Source organism: Lathyrus oleraceus, chromosome 7 (genome assembly GCF_024323335.1).
Source record: "Lathyrus oleraceus cultivar Zhongwan6 chromosome 7, CAAS_Psat_ZW6_1.0, whole genome shotgun sequence".
Classification (NCBI taxonomy): domain Eukaryota; kingdom Viridiplantae; phylum Streptophyta; class Magnoliopsida; order Fabales; family Fabaceae; genus Lathyrus; species Lathyrus oleraceus.
Genome location: NC_066585.1, coordinates 135,184,769 through 135,211,922, shown reverse-complemented (window position 1 = coordinate 135,211,922; position 27,154 = coordinate 135,184,769). Strand labels below are relative to the sequence as shown.

Below are 27,154 nucleotides of genomic sequence, written 5' to 3'. Positions count from 1 at the left end.
TACTTCAAATCTTTCAGCACAACAGAAACAACAACTTTCTTCCCCGGAGTGTTGGATTGGATATGGTTTATCTCACTAACAGCACCAATAATATCTACATTAAAGTAAGGTTCATTATTGAATGTGTTTGCAAATATATAAGTTATATAAGTTATAATAGAATTTAAATTACCTTCCAGTCTATCGGTTTTGCATTTGCCTTGAAGTATCTCACAAAAATCTTTAAAGAAATATCATTTAGGTGGAATATTTTGAAGTTCGATTGCCTTCATTGTGGTACCACCAAGAAACACAAATTTTTTTGAATGATCACATACCTTCCACTGAAAATCATTGTTATAGACACTGCCATTGTTTATAATGCAGGTCATATTCTCCTTAATGACCTCTTTCCATTTTAGTAAATGGTCATGACGAATAAGGACCTGAATCCAATCACCCTAACAAAATGAAAATAATCTTCTTTTTATATGTTATACAAAAAAGCATTTTGTTGTAATTACCAACTATCATACAAAAATCTATACTTAAAAAAAGAAAAGCAATTTACCAAGGAATCCATAACAATCATCTCCAAATGTTCAATACCCTTATTATTCACAACACTCCAAACATCCATTATTCGAACAGCAAGACGCCAAGTTTCTTTTGAGTCTTTGATGTCTTTCACAGAATCAACCTTTCTACTCATTTTCACTGAAAAAAAATTCAAAAATTAATGTAACTGCAAATTTAGATGACTATAAAATTACAAACCTAATAACCTGGAAAAAAAGAGTATATAAATTTGATAGAGGTGTGTGGCAAAATGCTGAAAAGGATCCAACCTTTGATGTTACACATATATATTTTTGGCATATTGACCATTTTGCCCTTGGGGCTTAAAATCTCAATTTTTGATGCATGTTCCCTTAGTTTAGGTCTTTAATTAGAATTGTCTAATGTTGATTAATTCAATATGATTTATTATTGTATATAATTCAACTACTATTTTTTCCCACCGATTAACGTTGACCAAAGGACACAACATATATTTAAATAAAAAATCAATAATAAGTCAAAAATTGAAATAAATGCTAATGACACAACATATATTTAAAATTTTATTTGATATATTTTTATATAATAAATAAATTAGTAATAAGTAAATGAATAATCAAATAGAATAGAATTTTAAGATGTTATTCTAAATTTTTATTTACTGTAAACAGTTTTATTGCTTTTGATTTTAATACATTTTTATTATAATTCGGTATACAGAATGTACGTATTTACTATAATTATTCTGTTGAAAGGATAAAATATGTTAGTGCAAAGATAATAGCGGTATACGATTCAATATGCCAGCGTGTTATTGCAAAAGTACATCTATGTAAAATTCAATTAATAATAGATTGACATTGGAATGACCCTATATTATTGTTCATAATAAGTAACCGATTTTAATTTATAGAGTTTGGATCTCAATTAAATCAAATCAAATCAAATAATAAATATACTATTTAAATTTTAAAAATATTCTTATCATATATGGCGGGTAAATATCAATAATAATAACAACAATAATAATAATTAATTGGTAGGTAAATTAACAATAATATTAAATTACTCAATTAATATTAATCAACTATATTAAATAGTTATTTTTAATTTAAAGTTATAATTTAATAACATATAATTATACAATTAAATATATATTTTTATTAAATTGTAAAATGGTAGAGTTAGTTAAAATGGTATAATAATTGTCGGTGGTTTTGGAATAGTGGTTTTGGAATATTTTGAGTTATTAAGTGGGTAAATAGAATTAATAATGATGATAATAAATATTAATAAATAACAATATTAATAATAATAATAATATCAATTTATTCAATTAAATAAAACCCTAATTTTCATCAAACCGTTTCATATTACTTCTCCCTCTTTTCATATTCTCGGTTTGACATCTCAGAAAAACCACTTAAAAAATCAGTATATTTATTATTAAAAAGTCATTTAAAGAATATTGATTTCATTTTGGAATGATAAGATTGCAACAACAATAAAATAACGGTAATATTTATTATTAAAAAAAATTCATTTTGTCATTTAAAGATAGGTAATTTATTTAAATAGAGTTTAGTACGAAATAGAGTTTAGTAATAATTAAATATAATTTAGTACGAAATTACTTATAGAAACATGAAAGTAACTGTATTATGGATTATAATTAGGGTAATTAAGTAATTATGGTGGTAATTAACTTTTATATATTAAAAGTAGAAAAGTAGATATTTAAAATTTCATTCATATTAATCATTACATACTAATATTATTTATAATAGAATATTTTTATTCATAATGATACTTTGCTTGCAAGGTTTCTTTCATCTTTTGACTCATCTATGTCGAATACTCGCAAAAACTATCTATAATAGATTGGCTAAAAATCCATAAAATAGATACGTGTACATTAGTAGTCACCCCGCCTACTATTGTGTTATAAATTTGTTTTTGTTAAACTCCGATTTAACTAACTTTTTAATCTTAATTTTTTATATACATCTTATACTTGTATTGCCGTATCAGATACGAATACGTGTCATATCCAATACTCATATTGTGTCTCTGCTGCTTCATTGTACAGTCCTTATCATTGCGATGAATGAGTCTTATTTATACAATAGGATGAGTGCAAGCTTGTTAAACTAATTGCTAGGATCTATTGACTAACCCCTCAGTATAACATATATTCGATGTGTATATGTAATGAAGAAAACCTGTTGCCAGATGCTAATGTCTAACAAAGGTATTCAAATTTCTTGCAAAAGCTCACAATCACACTATAACAAAAGATCTGATCATTTCACAAAGATGGAACAGCTCATATATAAACTTTATTAAATCAACTTCAAATCACAATTTTAAAGTATGAATCATTAGATCTTCATCTATCTAAGAAATGAGGTATGTGATTGCAACGAGCAATTCCATGTAAAAATGAAAGATGTAAAGGATTAAAGAAAAATGAGAGATACTACTTAAAAGGAAGTATAAAAGTTTAAAAAGAAATAAAATATTTGAAGTTATGGTGAATAAGAGGACTTGTATCTCCAAGGGGTTGATTTTGTGCAAAATATACATGTAGAATGCCAGCAGAATCGAATTCATCAATTATGGCCATCTATAAAACATGAATTCTTACGCTGCGCATACATAGTTTCGGCCACTAAATAATGTATTAGATCAAATATGATAAGTAACAGGTGATAATGTCAATGTAATCTAACTGACCAATCATATAGATATGCTGTTGGGGATTCCACGACCAGTTACCCCGGGGCCTGACGTGGGAAGCAACAGTTCATAGGGAGGAACACCTGCACCGGTTCTACTTTTCAAATGCGGATCTTTATTTCTTGCATTTATTATTTCCTCTATCTCCTCAAGTCTAGTAGATAACTTACTAAACAATTTTAGTACTGCATGATCATTGATCCAATGATTGTGCAGATGATTCACTTGTCCCAAATACTCTTCGTCAGGCGAATGAGTTGACAATGTGTCCTGAACAGCCATTACTTTGGTAGCTTGAAGTTGAGTAGGCAATGATGATAGAAAGAAAAGCTGAGGATTTTGAATAAACTTCTCATAATCAGGATCATTTTCTTGAGGGATAAGTTTTCTCATGAGGGTAGGACGGTTAGGCACATACCCTCCGAAAGGGTATTGTCCAAAATTGATAGCAGCGTGTTGACCTGAAGCAACCCATATAATTGTTGTAAGTATGCCAGAAAGGTCCTCTTTGGTATCTAGTTTAGGCCACCAAGGTTCATTCCTTTTGTCATGGTGACCCTTAAACTTGATTTCACTCCACCATTCTTGGAGCTCAACGTCGGATGCGATTGAATTTGATTCGGAATAGAAGTGTTCAACATAAGATTCTACCCATTCTTTAATGGCAGACCAGATTAGGAGTCCATCTGCAGCATAAGGGTAGTCATCAATCACAAGTTTTACACCAAAAGGCATTGAAGGGTCTTCTACTGCCATGCCCCTGGAAAACAATACCAATTCTCAACAAATGTAATACAATTACTACTACTACAAACTTTTTTAATTTGCATGATTTAGTCAACAACAGCATCAAATGTTTAAAGAAAAAAAATGTAGTAATAATTTAAGAACAAAATAGACATCAAGGAAATGTGGGAAAGTGGGGTTTTAAAGCATGACGTCATAGTTACCTCCGAATAAGATCTGCTGGGAGAGACTCCATATCAAATCTCCACATGTTCTTGTAAGCTGCTGAACTAAGCTCCATGGCATATTTTCCAGGACTGAAACATGCTTCAATTACACCCCCTCCATTAATTAAATTTTGCCTAGCAAGTGCATTAATTTCCATTGTATAGCGCAAATGAGGATGTAGCAACTTGTAAATGGGGTGCATTGAGCTTAATTGTCTATGAGTAGCAATTATATATGGCTCCATGCATGCATGAGTCCTTAACCTGCATATTACATAGTGCCACTGTATCTTTACTCGCAGCCAAATGTGAGAAATGCATCATTTGAGCAATTTGAATTTATGAATATGAACTCAATTTGAATTTGCTCAAACACCAATTGTCTTACCAATGATTTACTAATTGATGGATGCCAGCATCATTTGAGCAAGCATGAGCTTTTGCTAACTTCCAACGCCAGTGTGCTGTGGCATCATGGCCTGTTGTGTAAACTCTTTTATTTTGTGGGGAAGAATGTGTCCGAGGAAGCGAAAGCTCAATAGCTATGGGACGCAAAATACCAGTCTTTGTATAGAAGAGAATCGTTCGCGACGCATAAGCTTTCCTCCCAGGCAAGGAGTTCATCTTCTTGATGAATGGCAAAAGTGTGTCATGGTAATCAATGATAAATAGTCTTTTTTCCTCCATAGCCTGCCAGTGTAAAAATAATTGATTGCAAGTAGAGAGAGTGAGTTTCTGTAAGATAAACAAATCAAACAACAAAACAAACATCCTTGAAGGAGGTCCAGGGTTCGATCTCTACTACTAACAAACTCCTCTCTCCCTACCAAACTAACCAATAACATTTTCTTATTATGTAAAAAGAAAGCAACAAAGAAAAGATAGAGCAAACCTTTTCCAAGCTCATTGCACCAAGTTCTTCCTCCAGTAGTTCCTTGGTTATTGCTGATTCTGGAGGGCCATAGACAGCTGGGTCTAATTTGCTGCAGATGGGAAACTCCTGCAAAAGACAAAGAACATCCATAGGAGATCATAGATGAACAAAATGATAGCGATACTCCTGCAATTGCCTAACAACTAACAAATATGAAGAAAAACTGAAAACTACCTTCAATAGTTCAATATTCACTGGATTGACCCCAGCTAAGGCTTGCCTTGCAAATTCGTTGTCCCGCAACCAAGAAAATTTATCTCCTGGAACAGCTCAAAAGGACTAGTTATTGGAATGAATGTGGTTTTGATCAATACAACATTATAATGCATTCAAGGTTTTAAATTGTGGTACATTCAAATGCGGCTGATGAATTCGGGAGGAGCTAATATTGATTCTTGAGGTGTAGAATTAATTTTGATATGTTTAGCTGTTTTCGAGTAGAATTGATTTTGTCTTCAGAATTGATTCTAACTTGAAACTAGAATTTAAAGCTGTCTCTACAAATGAGTTTTAGACTCTGGCTTATTTTCAACTCATTTTTATATGAATGCATTCAAACCTAAAGCACTTTACATTCAACTTACTTTTAGTGAAGATCAATTTTACATAATCAATTTATTATAAATTAAATTTTGTCATCGCATAACCTAACTCGGTTTGCCTCAAGTCAAGGAAGTAAAATAGAAAGAAATATAGAGATAGCATACCTTTTATAACTGCTGGGATTTCATATTTCAACAACCGTTGTCCAGCACTTACGACCTGTTTCATCGCTTTTCCCACCAAGAGATTTTCCATAATCCCTTTATACTCATCATCTCTTAAAGTAACACCACCAATATAGAGGTTATCAATTTCCGAGAAACATTTGAAAGGAATGTCTGAATTGGATAGAGTGGCTGCAAGTGAAGGTATAAGATTGTGGAGCACAGCTTTCAATCTTCCAGCAGAGAATGTGGCCTGCTTGATTTCTTCAAAAGTTTCATCGCGCGGCACATACACAGGATGTGGCTTTTCAATTCTACTCTCACACATTGGATCTAATTTATAACACATTTTTCACAATTCATTAGATATTTTGTTTATTCCAAAACCCAAAAATTCAAAAAGGCACCAAGTAGATTTTTAAAAATAAGCAAAATTATGAACTCTACCGGAGCGAGTCGGAGGTCTTCCAGTTCTACAGCGACGAGGATAAGGTCTGTCATGATCCCCAAGGACAGGTCTAACAAGTTCCTCATCTTTATCAGGGTTTCCCAAATCATTATAAGTAGCATAATCATAGATTCTATCATATGATTTTCTTTCCCTTTCTTGGTAATTACCACTACCCCTTATGCTTAGCAAGTCTTCATGTCGAAGATCTTTGATACCAGGTGGTGTTTGTGATGGTAAATATGCCTATCAAATCCAAGCAAACAAAACAACATGCTAAGTTAAGTTTGTATGGAGGAGGTAAATGCTATATATCAATGACACTTCAAATCGAAGGCGTAATGAAAGTGATTGAATGTAAACACATGTATTGTCTAATACTAACAAACAAGCGTGTGACACGCCTTCGATTTGAAGTGCTGCCATATCCATGGCAGTGTTCAATAAGAAAAAGAACATTAACGAATAATTACTCAATGCTAGATATATTTATCACACTACTACTCACATGGTTTTTGAATATGATTCTACTTTGAGGGTTGTTTTTACATGAATGAATCCACGTGTTTGCTGGGAAGAAAATGGGTCCTTGAGTGAAGCCATGAAGGATGATTTCCAATAAATGGAACTCCTTTGCATGAAGATTGGTAATGAGAATAGCAGCAGGGGATCCAAAGTCGCTTGACAATGTGAAATCAGCTGAGTATTCCACAATATATGGAATGTTTGACGGCTTCGGCAGCCAACCTCTTACGTGGGATTCCATACTCTTTCCACAATTAGTCTCTGAAAATGTAACATAACAACAAAATCAAGTATTCAAGTATAATGAAGTTTGACTTGTTAAATATAAATAGAATGAATTTAGTAAATCAATATCAACGAAATACTAAGGTCTGATCAAATTAGTTTCCAAATAGTGGAATAATAATTTAATTACTTAAGTTGAACAATATCAATCAATTTAGTTATTTTTCCAAAAACAATTAACACCACAAATTTTAAAACGGTTATATGTATGTCTATATACTTCTATGTTTGTCTCTAAATATAAGACCCCCAACGTAAATCACATGAGTTAAGAAAGTTGATTGGAGTATTAAGTTTGTTGATTTTAATTTTACAAACTTACTATTAAATGAGAGAATACTTAGTGCAGATTGTAGAAAAAGGTGCAACATAATTACAAGTACATAGGTAAAGAAATTATTAGTGCACTATGCATTTGAAGAGAATCTTATAAAAAGGACAAGCCGCTGCTTTGTATAGTGCATTTTACATCTGTCAAACCAGTAACTTGCACTACAAGTCACTGCTTTGTGTTGTGCATTTTACATGACTTGCTATTGTATGTTGGTAGTGTTTGTGATGTTAGAGTTAGTTAGGATCTGCACATGCTATAAATAGCAGCTTGTAACTAACTTGATTTCAATCATTCCATTTCAATCAATTTGAGTTTGTTAGTTTTTCTCCCTTTTCTCTCCTTTCTATTATAGTTCTTCTTCTTCACAAAGAATTTCATGATGGTATCAGAACTCAAAAGTCATCGTTCATTATAGTGTCACAAATGCCGCTAATCCTCCGATTGCAGATCCATCTTAAATCCCTGGCATTGTTTACTATGTTCATGCATCCGATGGACCTTTTGTTGTTGTTAAACCAGTTCTTAATCATTCAAATTATCATGCTTGGGCTCGATCAATGAAATAAGCACTTGGAGGCAAGAACAAGTTTGATTTTGTTGATGGATCTATTGCCATTCCTACTGAATCGTTGCAGCATGTTAATTCGTTATTGGATTATGAATTCAATAGATGATTCCATTGTTCAAGGCATTGTGTTCCTTGATAATACTATTGATGTATGGAATGAATTCAAAGAACAATTTTTTATTTTCTCAATGTGATTACATTTGAATTTTTTGTGCCAAAGTACATTTTAATTTGAATCCTTTATCTTTTGTTTGTTTAGAAATAGTTCATTGTTTCACTAAAGTTATATTACTATAATCCTTTTTTATATTATGAAATGACTAAAAGCTGTTACAAATAGCAAACTTTAAAACTTTAAAAAAAGAAGATTCTACCTTAAGATCCATCAACAAAGTTCCCGGATATTAAAATAAATTTGATGAGATAATATTAAAATATGATTAAGAAAAAGAAAAATATAATTTGAAATTTTCAATAATAAATCAATATTATTTTAAATACTAAATCATTTCTATGTGATGAAAAAAGAAATTTATAATCAACTAGAGAAACTACTAGTCTACTACCGATGTGAAAAACACGTGGCGCACGAGGATGGGTTTGAGTTGAGTGACTGCCAAAGTCAGGATAACTCTCTGCAGTATCTCTCCTATACACTTTCTCTCTAATTTTTTTATATTATTTTTTTACTTTCTATTTATAGAAAATAGTCTAATGTCACCCAATCTTCTCCACCGCATATGAGGCATAAAAAAAATTATTTAAAAGAAAAAAAAAAAGAGAGAGAAATGAATCATCATAACTGTGTTGAATATGTTAAAGAAAAATAGAAATAATAATATTATAATAAGGATGAAATGAAACAAACCAGGGTCAATTTCTTCACTGACGAGCCGAATCTGTATCCCCTGACCAGCACCATTGATGAAATACTCCAACCGATCTTCAACAATATTGTTACCTTTCATCTTCTTCCTTATCGTCACAACCGCCTTCACATTTATCACTTCGCCGCTGCTTCTACCACCACTCGAGCCACGTGGAACTGACTCGTTGCTCTCTTTGCTCTCCACCGGAGACGACGTCGTAGTCTGACTCTTGCTGTCCCCGCCACTGATCGCTGCTTGAATCTGAACTCTCCGCCGTTCATGTGACCGTAAAAAAACTCTCCGGTGTCTCTTATCGGTGCCGCCGGAAAACACCGTCGGAGATCGGAGAAGCGAGAGACTTGACTTCACTGTGAACATGTTGATAATTCGTCGTTCACGTGCAGCGTCTCTAACTGGAAAATAGAGCGTAGTAGAGTAGTAGTAGTGTTGTACTAGTAATAATAATCTGCTAAAACGACGTCGTTGGGATACAGCTGGCTTTTTTTTCTCTTTTCTTTTTTAAAATAATTTCCATAACTTTAAAATAAAATAAAAAGAAAGATGATGGAATTGATATTTCGCTCCTTCATTTTTATCTTTTTGTTCACTTATGTGACAATGATTTTTTTGGTCCAGAGTGAATGTGAGTTTCTTTTCTTGCTTTCTATTTGTTGTGATTATCATTTCCCATTCCACAATAAGTTATTTGTAGCTTCTAAAAAGTCCTTCCATTATGAATTGAATTGTCTTTTCATAGTTCGATGGTAATAAGAACTGTGACATGAGAGAGGAGCATGGACTCGCTATGGACAATTGTGCTGGGCCACAACAAAAGGCACGGGCACTAAATGAAATAAAAACGTGGTGGAGGGATTTTTTTTTTAATAATAGGAGGAAAGACACTATATATGTGTGGATGTAATAAACAACCGAAACAAACAGATAGATTTTTATATGTTTATTTTGATATATAATTATGTGTCCAAGTTTTTTTTAACTTCAAAAACAAAAATAATTTATATGATTCTTAATATAAATAAAGTTTATATAAAAATAGAAATCAAACCAATAATAAACCATGTCACGGATTACAAAATCAATTCTTTAAAAATTATAGAATATTTTAATGCATAAATCTTTAGATTCTTTGTAAAAGATTCATTGTTTCTAGTGCTAGGAAACCAAAAGTGTCAAAAGAAAATAGTATGAAAGTATGTTGGTTGTTAGAATACGTTTTCTTATGTTTGACCACTTTACGTGAAATGGTTGTGAGAGTTGTTTGTCTTATGGTAAAACCTCCAGTCCCCTAGTGGAGAAACCTCAATCAAGTGCACACATGCATGTTTCCCTCTAATTTACTCGTACACCAGAACATCTGCTCACAACTATTATGGTAAGGTGGCATCTATAAGGTTTAAATCAGGTCACCTGATAATGATTATGTCTAGTTTCTTATATTACAACTATTTAACAAAATAGTTGAATGTAGTTTCTTGTCACCGTTATAAAATACCTATGTATTTGTTAAACGTACAATGAAGGGTGGAGAGAGTCAGCTCACGTGATAACCGGTGAGAAAATTTGTTTGTGAATGTTAGGGTTTTTATGATAAGTTAATGATTCTTCCTAATTTTTATATTGGGATACTTATAGAGGATAGTAGGACGAATCCTAGGAAAAATGGTTTTCACTTTCTTGATCAGTAACGTGGAGTAAAGGAAGAATGATTCTCCCTTAAAACGTATAGGATATGGTTTTTCCCTTTGATTGACATTTTCAGACCATTATTCCTTGGACACCTTATATACCACATATGTTAAACTAGCAAGTTTGTAGATTTCGGACCCAAACCCAAAGAGGAAATTGACAATGCGCGCAACTAACCCTTTTTTATGACAAGGAGGTGCCCATCTTAGTTGTTTGTTATTCGAGCACTCCTAATTGGACTTATTTCAAATATTTTATGGGCATGGGTCTTTCTGATATATGCTCTTTTATTGGGTAAAGGTCAACAAAGTTGACCCCCTTGGATGTCAAGTTTCAATGCGACGGAGGAGGCTATTTCCATCTCATGGTCTTCAAAATGTTATGGTAGCATTTAAGGACCGTCTATTAATCTTCTTTTATAACACTTGCTCACCCATTCTCTAGTTGGTGCTTCATGGTGAGGTAAAGTGTTGATAGGGAGACCTCTATAAGGTTTAAATCATACGACCCGATAATGGTGTTATACTGGGACATCGATGACAAGATATTTAACCTTAATCATCTCAGCATTGTCCTTAAGCCCAAACACGATCTTGAGGGTGATTTACCTCTTAACTTAGACTTTATCATATGAAAATACAATGGGAGAGCCTCTAAACAATTATAGATCTTTCTGGATCTAATCATAGTATCTCTAAAGTGTCCTAGTATAACACATCAGTCAAGCTTCCTCGATTTATTTGAACTCGCTTTATTTCTCAGTCTGATAGTTGTACCTTTATCAACATGGGATCATCTTTGTGGGGATAACCCATGCAACTTATTTACAGGAGAGTGTGATCTCGGGCTCTAGAACTAATGTTGACTATGGAGGTGAATCCCCCACTGTCATTAACTGAGGGGCATATCTTTTTTTTTGTGAAGAGCTTGAGTCTTATCCTTCATGGAACCCTTAGGAGATGATGTTAAGTGTATGATGGATTAACCTTTCCTCTTCTCCTCATTTTGGCTCTTTATCTTTATTAGATATGAGACTTATAGATTGGTCCCACCTATAAGGGAAAGATCTACCCCTAATGTGTTGGTAACTACCTTGTACATATTTTCTCAAATGACCTTCTTGGATAATGCATTATATTTCCCTTTTTAGTTGGTGGCAGTCATTAGTATGATGGCCCTTGTCCCTTTAGGATTTGCCTCACTTGTTGGTTTTGTTCCCTATTACTTCCCCTTTTAGGGTTGGAAGAGGTGGGATGTCATGGGTATGGAGCACTTCACGCCAAATTTTCTCTCGTCTGGTGTTGAGTGGTGTGTAGTTGTATGATAGATTTCCGTTGCATTTGAAGGTTGCCATGTCTCGAACGGGATGTCATATCCTAGATTTTATCCTGATTTTTTCACTTGCATCAACATAGCATAATTATTTCATTTGATCATGCGTTTCATTAGTCAAAAGCATTCATTTGTATTTAGATGAAAGGTCATGGGTTCTGGCATTTTATTTGGTCTTGATGACATTCACTCAGTCATCTGTTGATTAAGAAGTCAAAAGACTTGATTTCTTAGTCTCAATGCATCATTCATTCCATTGCATTAAGTTTCAAAGGTTCATAGGGACAACCGTCAAGAGTATTGTTGTCATTTGAATCTTTGTAAGGTTTTGATTGTCACTATGATTAAGAATAAGAAGCAAAGGGTCCAAGAGTTGATTCATTTGTATTTGATTGTCTATTCACAATTCTTCAATCAATAAATAAATGCATTCACCAAATATCTGCACCATCTACTCGTCATAGCATGCATTTCGTTCTGCATAATGCTTAAAATGTCAACCAGAATAAATTTTCGAATCTATAAACAGACTAGTTGAATCAATTTTCAAATGTACATAAAATTAGCGGGCAAAAAATTCGAGATCGAGCTTGCAAACGTTAGTTTTATTAATCTATGATTCGCGTCATTTAATTTGACATGCTCATTTTATTTTGTTGACTCCTTTTGCGGTCACATTTTTTATCAACCTGAGCATTTTCAACCGAACATTTTTTTACTTCAAAATTTGATCTTTTCAGGCCTGTGTTCCTAGAAGTTTATTTCGTGTAGCTCATTTCAGTGCATTCATTGGCGTGTTTCGCATCTTTCGCACATTTGATTTTTATTTCTTTTTATTTCTTTTTTGTCACTTTTTTTAATCAATAAAAATTTGATAATAATAATAAATTGATTATTTAATTTTATTAGGAATTTTATTTTTGGCAACAATGACCCATTTAATCACACATCTAGGCCCAAGGGTATTGTGGGGAAAATTAATGTAAAGCTTGATTGGCTTATGGGGGGAGAAAGCGCCACCCAATGCACACTAGATCCATCATCCTAATTTGAAATTAAAAAAATAGTTTTTGATTGGCTGAAAAAGGTCAACAAAACACGTTCTAAAAAGTAATGCTCTCTCTGCACATTGAAGAAGAAGATTTACAAAGTTTTTCAGTAAAAAGAAAAAACTCAGAACTTTCTTTTCACTTTTCTTCTTCCCAAGATTTTCACTTTTCTTTTTTCGTGTGCTTCTTCTTCATAGTAGATCTCCTTCCTCACAACACCATGAGATAAACTTCCTCATTCATTTTCGTTCACCACTGCCCACGTCTAACGCTTCCTTGCCACCACCTTTACGCCTTCTCCTTCCTCTCCATCTCTTCTTCCTCCAAAACTTCCATTTCCACTAAAACAGTTACCACCATAAACTCCTCACGTCGGTAACCATTGTTACACCTTCGTCCATCTTCGAACTCCCTCCATAACTAATAAGAACAAACACTTGTTACCTACACCAAACTTCCCTCAACCTCTCTTCACTCTCATTTGTCTCCTTCACATGCGGCCAAGCTCCACCATCAATGTGACCCTCCACCACAACCACCACACACATTTGCCGTCAACCTTCCATACTTACCACCACTTAACCCTCTCACGTCCCCCACCGAGCTACACTGTGAAATACTTTTGAGGACACTCAACCGGTAACTATGCAACAACTATAGCAGTATACGACATCAACCTAATGACCGTGTAACACCCTAAAAATCCGCGCGTAATTATCCAAGAATTTAATTAACAAAATACAATCACTTAGGGTGACACTCACAATAATCATAGCCTGCTCCATAACACGGGTTACAAAAAAGTATTTTACTGCATACATTTTCACTTAGGATGTTTACACGACATCCAACTCGTCTGAATATCTTCGCAGCAGAATCATAATAAAAATAACATACCAATTTAAAATTTCATAATAGTTTTCATAATAAAACTAAAAGCACTGACTCGTGAGTCTTCTCCAAGTGCTATCAAACCAAAACATAAAACAAATATGAGAGCATGCATTGTCTCTTAGGAAGTTTCAACACACACAAAATAATTCGCTCCCTGGTGTTACATATTCGAGCATAACCAAAGTTAACACGAATAAACTAAAAGAAATAGCTCCAGGAGTTAACTTCCACTCACAACAACGTCTCTACTCTTGAGTATCTGCACAATGTCCATGTAACGACAATATTTAAACAGAAGGGGTGAGAACTCATTTCAATAATAACAACATAGAATGTAAAATAGAGTACAACATCTGCACAATCATACATAATAACATATCACATTCTCACGCCCAAATTATCATCAACATCATATATAACAACACCATCATCACACATAGTCATATTTCATGCATTTAAATCATTCATGTTATACGACTCACAAGAACGACTCATATGCATGTGGTACCAATTCAAAATTTGGTTCTTCTTACAAACTTGATTTCCCCTTTAGAATCCCGAACTCCCCCTTCTGAGTTCTGGATAAGTCTTTTCTCTCCCTTTGGGCCTATGACTTATCTCCTTCAACATATCAATAATGGATGTATGGCATGATAATAATGCAATTAACACAATAATCATAATAATATTTAGTGATCCACAACCGATCACACAATTGCAACCATGCGTAACATAATTCACCCTTCTGGACTACCACCAATATAATCAAACACACCATCCCAATCATTCACAACACATCAAATAATTTGTCAATACGGACCTCGTCCATATTCGTCACATCATACATTTCTTTCCCACCCACTACCAACCTCTGATAATATCATTAAAAATATTTTATCCCTGAAACAAAGTTACAGCCCTCTATTTCAGATACCCAACACTTATAACCCCGTCCAAAATGATTTATGAGTTGAAAGTTATTATCAAAACTCTACACAAAGGCATTACCAAAAAGTTGTTGTTTTTCTGAAATTTCCAGCACGATTTTCATCTTCTTCAACCCCAAAAATGTCCATGAAATCATCACCAAAAATATTTTATGATTTTAAATTCAGTCATAAACATACATATATCAATCACTACTTATATTCATATAATCATCGATCTATATACTATATCAATTCCTAAAAACTTCAAACATCATTAATGGTGAACATACATGAACACTTTAAAACATAAATTTTATTCAACAAATATCAACATTCATCATCAATCCAAAAAGAATTAAACTTTCCTCTACCCTTCCATTCATATCCCCGTTATTGAACCAAATTCCCACCCTTACCTTGTAATTCTAGAAAAATCCAAGTTTTTGGCTTTGACTTCTCTTCCCTAAAGCTCTCCTTATGTTTTCCTTGCTTTTCTCTTCTCTTGCCTTTTTTTCTTCAATTTCCAAAAGTTTCACGTACTGTGAACTTTTCCCCTCACTTCTCTCCTCATAAATCAAAAACCTAATTTCTATCTTTATAATATTACATTGAGGCCTAACTTATTACTAACTTACATTATTTATTTTACTTCTCCATAATTCACAATTTCCACCTCAAACTCATTATTTCCTTTTATTTTATTATTTTATTTAAATAATAACACTAAAATATTATTTTAATCAATTAAATAATTACAAATAAATCTACCAACCTCTAATAACACATCTCAATTATCACACAAATAATAATCAGATACACACAAAACATTATAATCAATTAATATAAATAATTTCTAGAAAAACAGGGTGTTACAACTCTCGCCCACTTAAAGAATTTTCGCCCTCGAAAATTACCTCAAGTGAACATATTCAGATACGAATCCCTAATCTGGATCTCAAGCTCCCAAGTTCTGTTTCCACCGGCTGGTCCTCCCCAAGCTACCTTCACCAAGGTACCTTTTTTACCATACAACTGTTTCACTTATCGATCCTCTATCTGCATGGGTGATGTTTTAGTAGTCAGGTTATCTCTCACCTGCACATCATCCACTTGGATCACATGAGATGGATCCTAAATGTACCTCTTTAACCGAGACACATGAAATACATCATGGAGATTAACAAGAGACAATGGTAAAGCAATCCAATACGCCACTTCTCTTATTCTTTTCAAAATCTGGTAAGGGCCGATGAAACGCATAGTGTTTTTTTGAGACTTCAAAGCTCGACCAACACCAGTTACTAGAATAACCCTTAAAAGCATATGATCTCCCTCTTGAAACTCAAGTGATTTCCTTCGTCTATCATGATAACTCTTTTTGCGACTCTGATAAGCTTTCATCTTCTCATGAATCACTTTGATCTTCAATGTAGTCTTTTTGGACAATCTCAAGTCTAATGACAACACCCTCACCTGACTCATACCAACACAAAGGCATCCTACACCTTCTACCATATGATGCCTCTAACAGTGTCATTCTAATACTCAAATGAAAATTGTTGTTGTATGTAAACTCAATCAACGGTAAAAACCCCAACTCTCTTTGCCCCACCCGCTTTGTAATTCAGAATTCAGAATCAAAACAAAGAAGAGAGTGAGAGAGAGAAATATCTTCATATAAATAAATACGTGTTTATTTCTTTCCCTACTTTATTTAACTGATGGTATATTTTATATGATTATGTATTAATTTTGTCACATTTACCACATATTTATTAAATAAATAAAATTTATTCCATATCATAAAATTTATTATAAAAATAATTTAAATTAATATCAATTAAATATAAAAGATATATTTATGTTTTGATGCGGATGTAAATTAAAATAAGCGGACATGAATGTATCCGTTCATGAGTTTCCTTCCTTATTTATATTATTTTCTCATAACATAAAAATAAAGGAGTTGTGTTATTTAGAAAATTGACAAATTGAAAAATAGTATATAAACAAATAAATATAATAAAATAATTAACCACATGAAAACTTACATGTGACAAAAAAATAAAAAAATAAAATGTAAGTTGATTATGAAATAAGTGGACGGTTGGTATTGTTTGGCCGAACTTTTTCTTGATCGTAAAAGTTATTTTTAAATTAAAGTTAAAAATAAGAACTTTATAAATAAAATTAAAGTTGTTTAATAATACTAATATTTTTTTAACTTTAAAAATATTTTTAAACAAAAATTTGTGTCATATATTTAAAAAAGTTAGAAAATAATAAAATATGACTTTTCTTAGTGTTTGATATATAATATTTGTGAAAAAAATAATGATTAGGATTCATACTTATAAAAATAATAAAATAATAAAATATTATATATATATATATATATATATATATATATATATATATATATATAAATGTTTTCACAAAAATGAATACAAACTAAAACAAAATACTACTATATTACTAAAAGATATGAAATATATTATAAAAGTTAAATAAATATTTTTTTTAAATATTTAAAAATATGTGTGAGTGAACAAATTACTAAATAAAAATTAATAATTGACATCGTGAAAAATATTTACATTTTAAAAATTAATAATTTTAATAAATTAAACTAACATAGTCTATAATCTTCCATCGTAGTTAAATATTGTACAATAATTACGATGATGTTGACATATGAATGTTTTTTTTTAAATTAGATAAAATAAAATAATATGAGAATAATTATGAAAAATTATGCTGGTGTAAAGAATTAAAAAATAATTTATAATAATTTGATAGTAAAAATTGTGTTAATGAGGATTTGAAAATATATGTAATTATGTTTATGTTCAAGTAAATGTTTCGCATCCGTTTCAAACTTGAACCCAAGTAGATATTAGGTTTTGCATTATAAACGTTAAAATTATTTATGAAAAAATCAATGAAAGACTCTAATGCAAATTCCTTATGTTTGAAACATGCACAAATTCATTGTTTTTGCATTTAGTAACTGTCGATAGACAAAGGTTTTGAAACTTGAAGCTTTCATTAGAATTCCTTGAGTTTCAAAAACAGACAGACTTAACATTATGAATAACAGCTGCAGGCCGTGCATGAGGAGGATGGCCATGGTGGGAGAATGTGTCCACACTAGGTCTAACATTCTCTGCTTAATTGCTTTTTATTATATTTTGGTCATACTAATAAAAAGTCAAATATTTCCGGCATATCCATTTTCTATACTTTTGTTTGACATGCTAGTTCTAACATTTATAAATAGATGCTCATCGACAACAAATAATTAATTGGATCAATGGAAATGGTGGTACTTCATCTCCATTTGATATAACTACAAAGGTACTTTTATGAAACATTAATGAAGTTTCTTGGTGATGTTTAATCCAATCATCAATTTGACTACTTGTTTTTCTTATTTGGAAACTCTTTCCTTATTTGGCAACTCTTTTTTCACAAGTTTTGATTAATTTTATGCCATGAGTTGAAAATAAGAGAGTTAAAACATAAAAAAAAATGTGTTAATATGATTTTGTTTGCTGCATTCTATGTTGAATTGTAATTTCTTGTGTCGAGGTAGGTTGTTCGACAGAACAAGGATGTGTTGAATAGTCTAATGTGTCGAGTTATATTGTGTGTCGAAGTATGTTGTTTCACACATGATTTCGACTTATGCCTATTTTTAGTAGTGTTAACTATTTTTTGTTTTTATAGTTTTGGGCTTTGGTTCAGGGAGTAAGTTAACCTAAATCTATAAATAGATGAAGTAACCCTTATTCTTGTATGAAGAGAATAGAGAAGTCATAATTGTATTCACAAAATTTTGCAGTTGCAAAGTGAATAAAGAAGTTTTCCATAGATAGTGGACAGAGAGAAACTCTGCATAAAATATTCTTCTTCTTCTCAAACCTTTCTTTTCTTTCTTTCTCAACCGTTCTTTTCTTTTCACTGTCATTACATGATTGATAACAATCTTGTTCATCAAGATTGATTGAAATTCTTCATAGGTTGTGGTAGATTTCTAACATCCGGTATCAAGAGCTCATGGTTTGAGCGACTCGTAGGAAGAAAATCACGATGACAATGAATCATCCAAACATGTATTTTCCAGCGAATCTTCTGATTCTCAAGAACAATAAAAATTGTGAGAATTGGTGCAAGCAGATGAAAGTTGTGTTATGTTATCAAGATCTTTGGGATATTGTGAAGGAAGGAGTAACAACGCTTGTAGAAAACACGAAGAATCAAGAAAGAGTTGCACATAAAGAATTGAAAAAGAAATATTATCAAGCTCTCTTTATAATCCATCAATGTGTTGATTCAAATAATTTTGAAAAGGTTAATGATGTAGAGTTAGCGAAATAAGCATGAGAAATTCTGGAAAAGTTGTTTGGAGGCGCGGAGAAGGTGAAAAATGTGAGGTTACAAACTCACAAAAGGACGTATGAATTGCTTCAGATGGAAGACAATGAAAGTATATATGATTTCTTCACTAAGGTTACGAAACTGGTGAATCAAATCAAGGTATGTGGAAAAGTGTTGACATCAAGATTTATTGTTGGAAAGATCTTGAGATCGTTGGCTCCAAAGTTCGAACGTGGTAGTAGCCATAGAAGAATTGAAAGATTTATCAAAACTAACAAAGGAAGAGCTTTAAGGGACGCTTGAATCTCATGAACAAAGAATGGCTGAAAGAGCTGCAGGAAAGTCGAAGAATGATATGGCTTTGTAGGCGCAATCAACAAAAGAAAGGAAAGGCAAAGGAGTCTGGAATGGCAACAAAGGCAGACGAGGCTACAATAATTTGACTGGTTAAAATCAGCAAGAAGGAAACTGGTTGAATTAGAGAAAATCCTAGAACCAAGGCAACCAAAGAGGTGGTGCTACAGGTAGAGGAAGAGGTGGTGGTCAAAAGCCAAACAAGAATCACATTCAGTGTTACAATTGTCAGAAGCATGGTCATTATTCTAGTGATTGTCCAGAAAAGCAGAAGTATCAAGAAACTTATGCAAAGCTGGCGAAACATGAAGAAGAAGATATGTTGCTGATGGTTACAATGAGAGATGAAGAGAGATTCAAGGACCATTGGTACTTGGATTCAGGATGCTCATCACACATGTCTGGAAGGAAAGATTGGTTTATCAACATAACTCCTTCAATGAAGAACATGGTGAAATTTGCAAATGGCAATACTCTAGCAGCTAAAGGTGTTGGTGATGTTCTGATTATGAGGAAAGATGGTAAAAGGTCAGTAATTTCAAATTGGTTGTACATACCAGGCATGAAGAGAAATTTGCTCAGCATAGGCCAATTAGTCGAAAAGAACTATAAGATGTCGATCAAAGACAAGATGATGGGAGTTCTCGACTCAAATGAAATATTGATCTTGAAGACTCCAATGTCTCAAAATAGAACCTTAAAGATTGAGCTTATTATGATGGAACATAAATGCCTTGCAATAACAACCAATAGAGATGAATGGATATGACATTATAGACTTGGTCATCTCAATTTCAAAGACATCAGATATTTGAAGAGAAGAAACATGGTTTCAGAATTACCAGAAATCGACATCCCGAACGACGTGTGTGAAGAATATGTGCAGGCGAAGCAACAAAAGAACAACTTCAGTAAAGATGCAAGAAGCATGTCGAAAGAAATTCTTGAAGTCATATACTCTGATGTATGTGATCCTATCCAGGTGGATTCGATTGGAGGTAATAGATACTTTGTTACGTTCATAGATGATTTCAGTCAAAAACTGTGGGCTTACCTGATCAAGAAGAAAAGTGAAGTGATCGAGGTATGGTCGAAAGACAAAGCGGTCGAAAGTTCAAGATTATGAGGATTGATGGTGGTGGAGAATATGTGTCGAAAGAATTTGATGCATTATGTGTGAAAGAAGGAATTGTGCATGAGGTGGTGTCACCCTACACTCCACAACAGAATGGAGTCGCAGAAAGGAAGAACAGAACCATCATGAATATGGTGAGAAGTATGTTGAAAGGCAAGCATCTACCCAAAGAATCATGGGTAGAAGTTGTATCGACTGTAACATACATCCTGAACAGATATCCAACGAAAAAGCTAGAAGGAATCACACCAGAAGAATGTTGGTTTTGTGTCAAGCCTAGCTTGAGTCATTTGAAGATGTTTGGATCTATAAAACATAGACATGTGTCAGATCAGTTGAGAAGAAAACTTGATGACAAGTCGAGTCAGATGATCCTGATAGGATGTCATTCGATTAGAGGATACAAGTTATTTGACCCAGTGAACAAGCAAGTGGTGATCAGTAGGGACGTGATAATAGATGAGCTTAAGGAATGAGATTGGACCGAGAATGTTAAGAAGGATTCAGTGAGAATCTTATATGATGAACCAGCTAGTGAAGTCGAAAGAGAAGTTCGATAAGAAGTTAGAGATGAAGCAGGCCCGAGCAGACCTCAAAGAATAAGACATATGCTTGCAAGGTTGTAAGAATGTGTGATTACATCAGATGATATGGTCAATGAAGAAAGTGAGCTGGTACAATATGCTTTCTACACAGATGTCGAACCAGTCAATGCAGCTGAGGCATTGAAAGATTTGAAGTGGATGAAAGCAATGAACGAAAGACTTAAATCAATTGAAGTCAATAACACTTGGTCACTTGTTGAATTTCATAAAGACAATAAGGCAATCAATGTGAAGTGGGTATACAAGGTGAAGTTAAATCCTAAGGGAGAAGTGGCTCGACACAAGGCGAGACTTGTGGCTAAAGGATTTCTTTAGAAAGAAGGAATCGACTTCGAGGAAGTTCTTGCACATGTTGTTAGGATCGAAATAATCAGGTTGGGTGTTGGTCTAGAAAACATGAACAACTGACAGATGTGTCAGATGGATGTGAAATATGCATTCCTGAATGACCCCTTAGAAGAAGAAGTTCATGTTCCATAACCAGTTGGGTTTTTGAAACAAGGAGAACAAAGAAAGGTGTACAGACTGCATAAAGCCCTGTACGGACTTAAACAAACTCCAAGAGCTTGGAACAAGAAGATATATGGCTTTCTAAGGGAGAATGAATTTGTAAAGTGAAAAATTGAACATGGAGTATATGTAAGAAGAAGTAAGAGCGAATTACTTATACTATGTCTTTATGTCGATGACTTGTTGATAACAGGTAGTTGCAAGAAGGAGATCGAAGACTTCAAAGGTGACCTCAACAAGGAATTCGAAATTTCAGATTTGGGTGACATTTCATATTTTCTTGGCATCAAATTCTATAAGAGCGGTAGAGGTTTGATGATGCATCAAAGAAGTTATGCATGTGAAATACTCAAGAGATTTGAGATGCAAGATTGCAACCTAACTTCGACTCCAGCTGAGCTCAGATTACAACTGTCGAAAGATTCAAATGAAGATGATATCGGCCCAACCCAATATATAAGACTTATTGGGTCACTACGATACCTTCGTCACACAAGACCTGACTTAGCATACAGTGTAGGTATGGTGAGTAGATTCATGCAGAAGCCAAAGGTATCACATCCAGCAACGACGAAAAAGGATACTAAGGTATCTAAAAGAAACTCTCGACTATGACATTTTATTTCCTGCAGCTGATGAAGGAAAAGAATGCAAACTAGTGGAATACACCGACTCAAGTTGGTGTAGTGATGTTGAGGATCGAATATCCACAGCTTGCTATGTGTTTATGCTAGCTGATGCACTAGTTGCTTGGAGTTCGAGAAAGGAGACAATAATGATATTATCGTCCTACGAAGCAGAATACATAGTTGCTCCCTTTTGTGCATATCAAGCAACCTAGATGGTAAATCTGGTCGAAGAGATAAAATGAAGAGTCATGGAGCAATTACCATAAAGATCGACAGCATATCAACTATCAATCTGGAGAAAAATTCGATAGTAGATGATCAAAGCAAGCACATCGAATTATTTTTGTAATTTTTGCCTTTAATAATAAAAAGTTAGAATTATTTTTGGTGAATTATAAAAGCATAAATCTATTGATAATTGGCACATTAAGATGTAATTGAAAAGATAAACAGAAGCCAGAAATGAAGATCCAAAAACATTAAATTACATAAATAATATTTAAAATTCTTAAAATTTCTTCACCACTTTTAGGCATGATTATTTCTGCAGTTTATATGTTTTATAATAGCATTTTAATTTGAAAAAATATACAGAAAATTGATGACTACAAAAGTTGGATGAGTGAGAAATGAAACTATCAAATAAATTATCAATGAATTGGAGCAGTTATATAAAAATTGACAAAATGAGAGTGTGTACATTTACTGTTTTGCGACGCATTTCTATGCTTTTTTGCTCTTTCTTTTGACTAATACGGCATATATATGAAATGAGATAACGTTATACAGAAAAAAACAAAATAATGAGATGTCAGTACACTTACCCATCATCTTTTTACACACACATACATATATATATATATATATATATATATATATATAACATTGACATTTTTTATTTCTAGTATTCACTTTGGCCACCATTTTTAATATGTCTTCTTCTTTCTTCCTCTGTGTCTCGCCTTGATTTCTTCTGTTTGATATATAGTGTACTACTACCTTATATGCTACCATATTTTAATAGGGTTAAATAGAAAAGGTAAGTTTATCTATAAAAATATATATACAAAACCGGAAATAAAAACCACTTTGATTTACTGAAAAAACTATTTAAATCTATATCATATATAAAATCTAAATTATTTTCACAAACTCGACTTGTGAATATTTTTTATAAAGTCTATTTAAGTTTATATATATATATATATATATATATATATATATATATATATATATATATATATATATATATATATATATATATATATATAAAATTTGATTTTAATCGAATATATTATTTATTTTAGATAAAATATATGAAATTTGATTAATTGATTAACAAAATGAATACATAAGAGTCGGTTTCTAAACGTGAACATCAGTTCACATCATAATAATTAAAAAAAAAATCTATTGAACACAGATTAAAAAATACAATAATATTGTTATAAGACATTATACTTTTATTAAATTAATCTTATTAAAGTATTAGAAGTAGTTTACAAAATAATAATTAAAACTTAAATTGGAAAAATATAATCATTGCTACTTTGAAAAATGAGAAAAATGCTCATTTTGAAACAATTTTCATTTACTACTAAAACAACAATCATTTTGAAACGGAGGGAGTAACTCTTTTCCCCATCCCACAATAATTATGAGAAATTTTACTGCCACCCCCAAATTGTACATGACATCCATACAATTTTTTATAATGATAAATTTATCTTTCACATTATTTTATCTTCCAAATTTTCACATTGCAATAAAAAATTCTCTCGGTAAAAATCTGATAGAAACAAAATATCCGGTACAATTTTTTTGGAAAAGTTGATCTTTTATGCATTTTGAACAGACATTTAAAAATCCATTATGATGTTTTACCGGATTTTTTCTAAATATTCGAAAATCCGTTGATGTTTTGCCGAATTTTTGATAAATATTCAGAATTATTATGCAGTTTTATCAGATTTTTTTTTAAAAATTCGGAAATCCCTTGAATATTTATTGAACTTTTGTGAAGCATTAGAAATCTTTTGTAGTTTTATTGATTTTTTTGAAAAGTCCAGAATCTATAAAGTTTTTGGCGTTGTTATTATCAAAGATTTTGAAAAATCTGAAAAACATTTTGATAACCAGATTTTTTGGAAAGTCCGGTATACCAGATTTTTTCCATAGACAAAAAAATCTAGTAGTTCAGTATGCTTCAATTGTGCGGTCCTATTTCTGATGTTTTCCAAGTGGATTTTACTCTGTTTTTTACCACTGATGCAATATGTTTTACATAAATATTTACTTTTTACATAATTGTGCAATCTTTAATTATGATATCTCATACATTGATAATTTATTTTGTATTCGTTGTGAATGTCAGATATTCCCCTCCCGGACTGACGTTTTGGCATTGACGCAGTCCCTTGGTAAATAGCATGGTATTGTTGTTGTTATTATTCGTTCGGATACCACAAATAGGATACGAGGGAGGAAAGATAAATTGATTATGGGTTGTGAGAGATGAAGAAATTACAAGAAAAAGAATGTGGTTGTACGGATTTATACTATGAAAGTGAAATGTCCACTTATGTTGAGATTTGTGCCAAGTGGAAGCGGCTAAAAGGTACCAGCTACCACTACTTGAGATTGTTGGTGTTACATCCATGAAGTTGACATTTTCGGATGATTTTACATATTTGGAACATGAAAGGGAGAAAAAGCTAACGTGGGCACTTGAAAAGCTAAAAAAGTTATTTGCTTTTGAGAAGCATTAGAAATCTTTTGTAGTTTTATTGATTTTTTTGAAAAGTCCAGAATCTATAAAGTTTTTGGCGTTGTTATTATCAGAGATTTTGAAAAATCTGAAAAACATTTTGATAACCAGATTTTTTGGAAAGTCCGGTATACCAGATTTTTTCCATAGACAAAAAAATCTAGTAGTTCAGTATGCTTCAATTGTGCGGTCCTATTTCTGATGTTTTCCAAGTGGATTTTACTCTGTTTTTTACCACTGATGCGGTATGTTTTACATAAATATTTACTTTTTACATAATTGTGCAATCTTTATTTATGATATCTCATACATTGATAATTTATTTTGTATTCGTTGTGAATGTCAGATATTCCCCTCCCGGACTGACGTTTTGGCATTGACGCAGTCCCTTGGTAAATATCATGGTATTGTTGTTGTTATTATTCGTTCGGATACCACAAATAGGATACGAGGGAGGAAAGATAAATTGATTATGGGTTGTGAGAGATGAAGAAATTACAAGAAAAAGAATGTGGTTGTACGGATTTATACTATGAAAGTGAAATGTCCACTTATGTTGAGATTTGTGCCAAGTGGAAGCGGCTAAAAGGTACCAGCTACCACTACTTGAGATTGTTGGTGTTACATCCATGAAGTTGACATTTTCGGATGATTTTACATATTTGGAACATGAAAGGGAGAAAAAACTAACGTGGGCACTTGAAAAGCTTAAAAAGTTATTCGCTTTTGAGAAGCTGCTACCAAATGTTTTGGTTACAGGCCGTGAATTGGCGTTGATGAATATTGTGGAAGTTGTGTATCCAAACTCAACCCATTTGCTGTGTATGTTCCATATTTCAAAAAATGTTAGTATGAAGTGTAAGAAGTATGTCGAATCACATAAGCATGAGCATGTTATGGATATGTGAAACAACATCATATATTCAAATACGGAAACTGATTTTGTGGTATGCCTAAAGCATTTTGAAGTTGTATGAGATGATATTCCAAAACTTATTCAGTATGTGCATGAAACATGGTTGGCACCCTATAAAGAAACATTTGTTACTGTTTGGACTAAAAGAGTCACTCATATATGGAACATAATAACCAACAAGTACATTGATGTTAATATGAATATAGTTACATTAGTAATTATCAAATAATGACATTTTGTTTTGTTTATGTTTTTTAGGGTTGAGTCATCTCATTGGAGACTAAAAACTATGCTGGCAAGTAGCAGGGGAGATTTAAGTAGACATTGGGAGTTGTTAACACCATGTTGAAGCTGCACTTAGGTTCAATTAGAGTGTCATTTCAGAAAAAAGTATGCAACATTGAGTGTCCACGAATCTTAACATCACATTCTTCCCATTAGTGATAGCTTCATGCACAATATCAAGTAGGAAATACATTATTACAATAGGTTTTGTTAACAATAATCATTTGGTGCAGGTGAAGTTGAAACTCAATGTCATTTGCCTCTTATCACATACCAATAGAGATAGAACTATAGTGAGGTTGCAAGAGCATGACAATTAACATATGCGAGACGTATTAGACATTGGAAATAAGTAGTTAGGAAGTCGACACAATTTGTTCAGTGATGATATTATAATAACTTTGCATTATATGTATATATTTTATCCGCTTAACTTTGTTAAAAAAATGGAAAAAAAGTTTTTCAAAAATTTTAGTACAACCTACCAGACTTTTCAAACTTCTGGAAATTTTGGTGCATACCGGTTTTTTCAAAAAAATCAGTAGGTTTAATTTGTTTCCGGAGTTTTCCAAATACCTGGTAACTTCTGTATGAAATTTTCAAAAATCTAGTAATTCTTCATAATTTTTCCAAAAAACTTTAAATTTTTACCGACAATATTACAAATGGGAAATTTAGGAAATAAATTTGATAATTCTACATCCAAACGAGAAATTTAGGAAATATCTGGCAACTGCATGAAAAATCCAAACTTTACTAA

At 32.5% G+C, this 27,154-nt stretch overlaps 1 protein-coding gene across 1 annotated transcript; it reads right to left on the bottom strand.

Annotated features, from left to right (window-relative positions):
• Positions 1 to 3,068: 3,068 nt before the first annotated feature.
• Positions 3,069 to 9,502, bottom strand: LOC127108278 (lipoxygenase 6, chloroplastic). Its single transcript, XM_051045729.1, has 9 exons — positions 8,902 to 9,502; positions 6,830 to 7,107; positions 6,321 to 6,567; positions 5,874 to 6,206; positions 5,341 to 5,426; positions 5,125 to 5,232; positions 4,621 to 4,922; positions 4,230 to 4,496; positions 3,069 to 4,039 (listed from the first exon to the last, which is right to left on the bottom strand). The coding sequence occupies exons 1-9, from the start codon at positions 9,278 to 9,280 to the stop codon at positions 3,280 to 3,282; spliced, it is 2,760 nt and encodes a 919-aa protein (XP_050901686.1). The 5' UTR covers positions 9,281 to 9,502; the 3' UTR covers positions 3,069 to 3,279.
• Between the last annotated feature and the right edge of the window lie 17,652 nt (positions 9,503 to 27,154).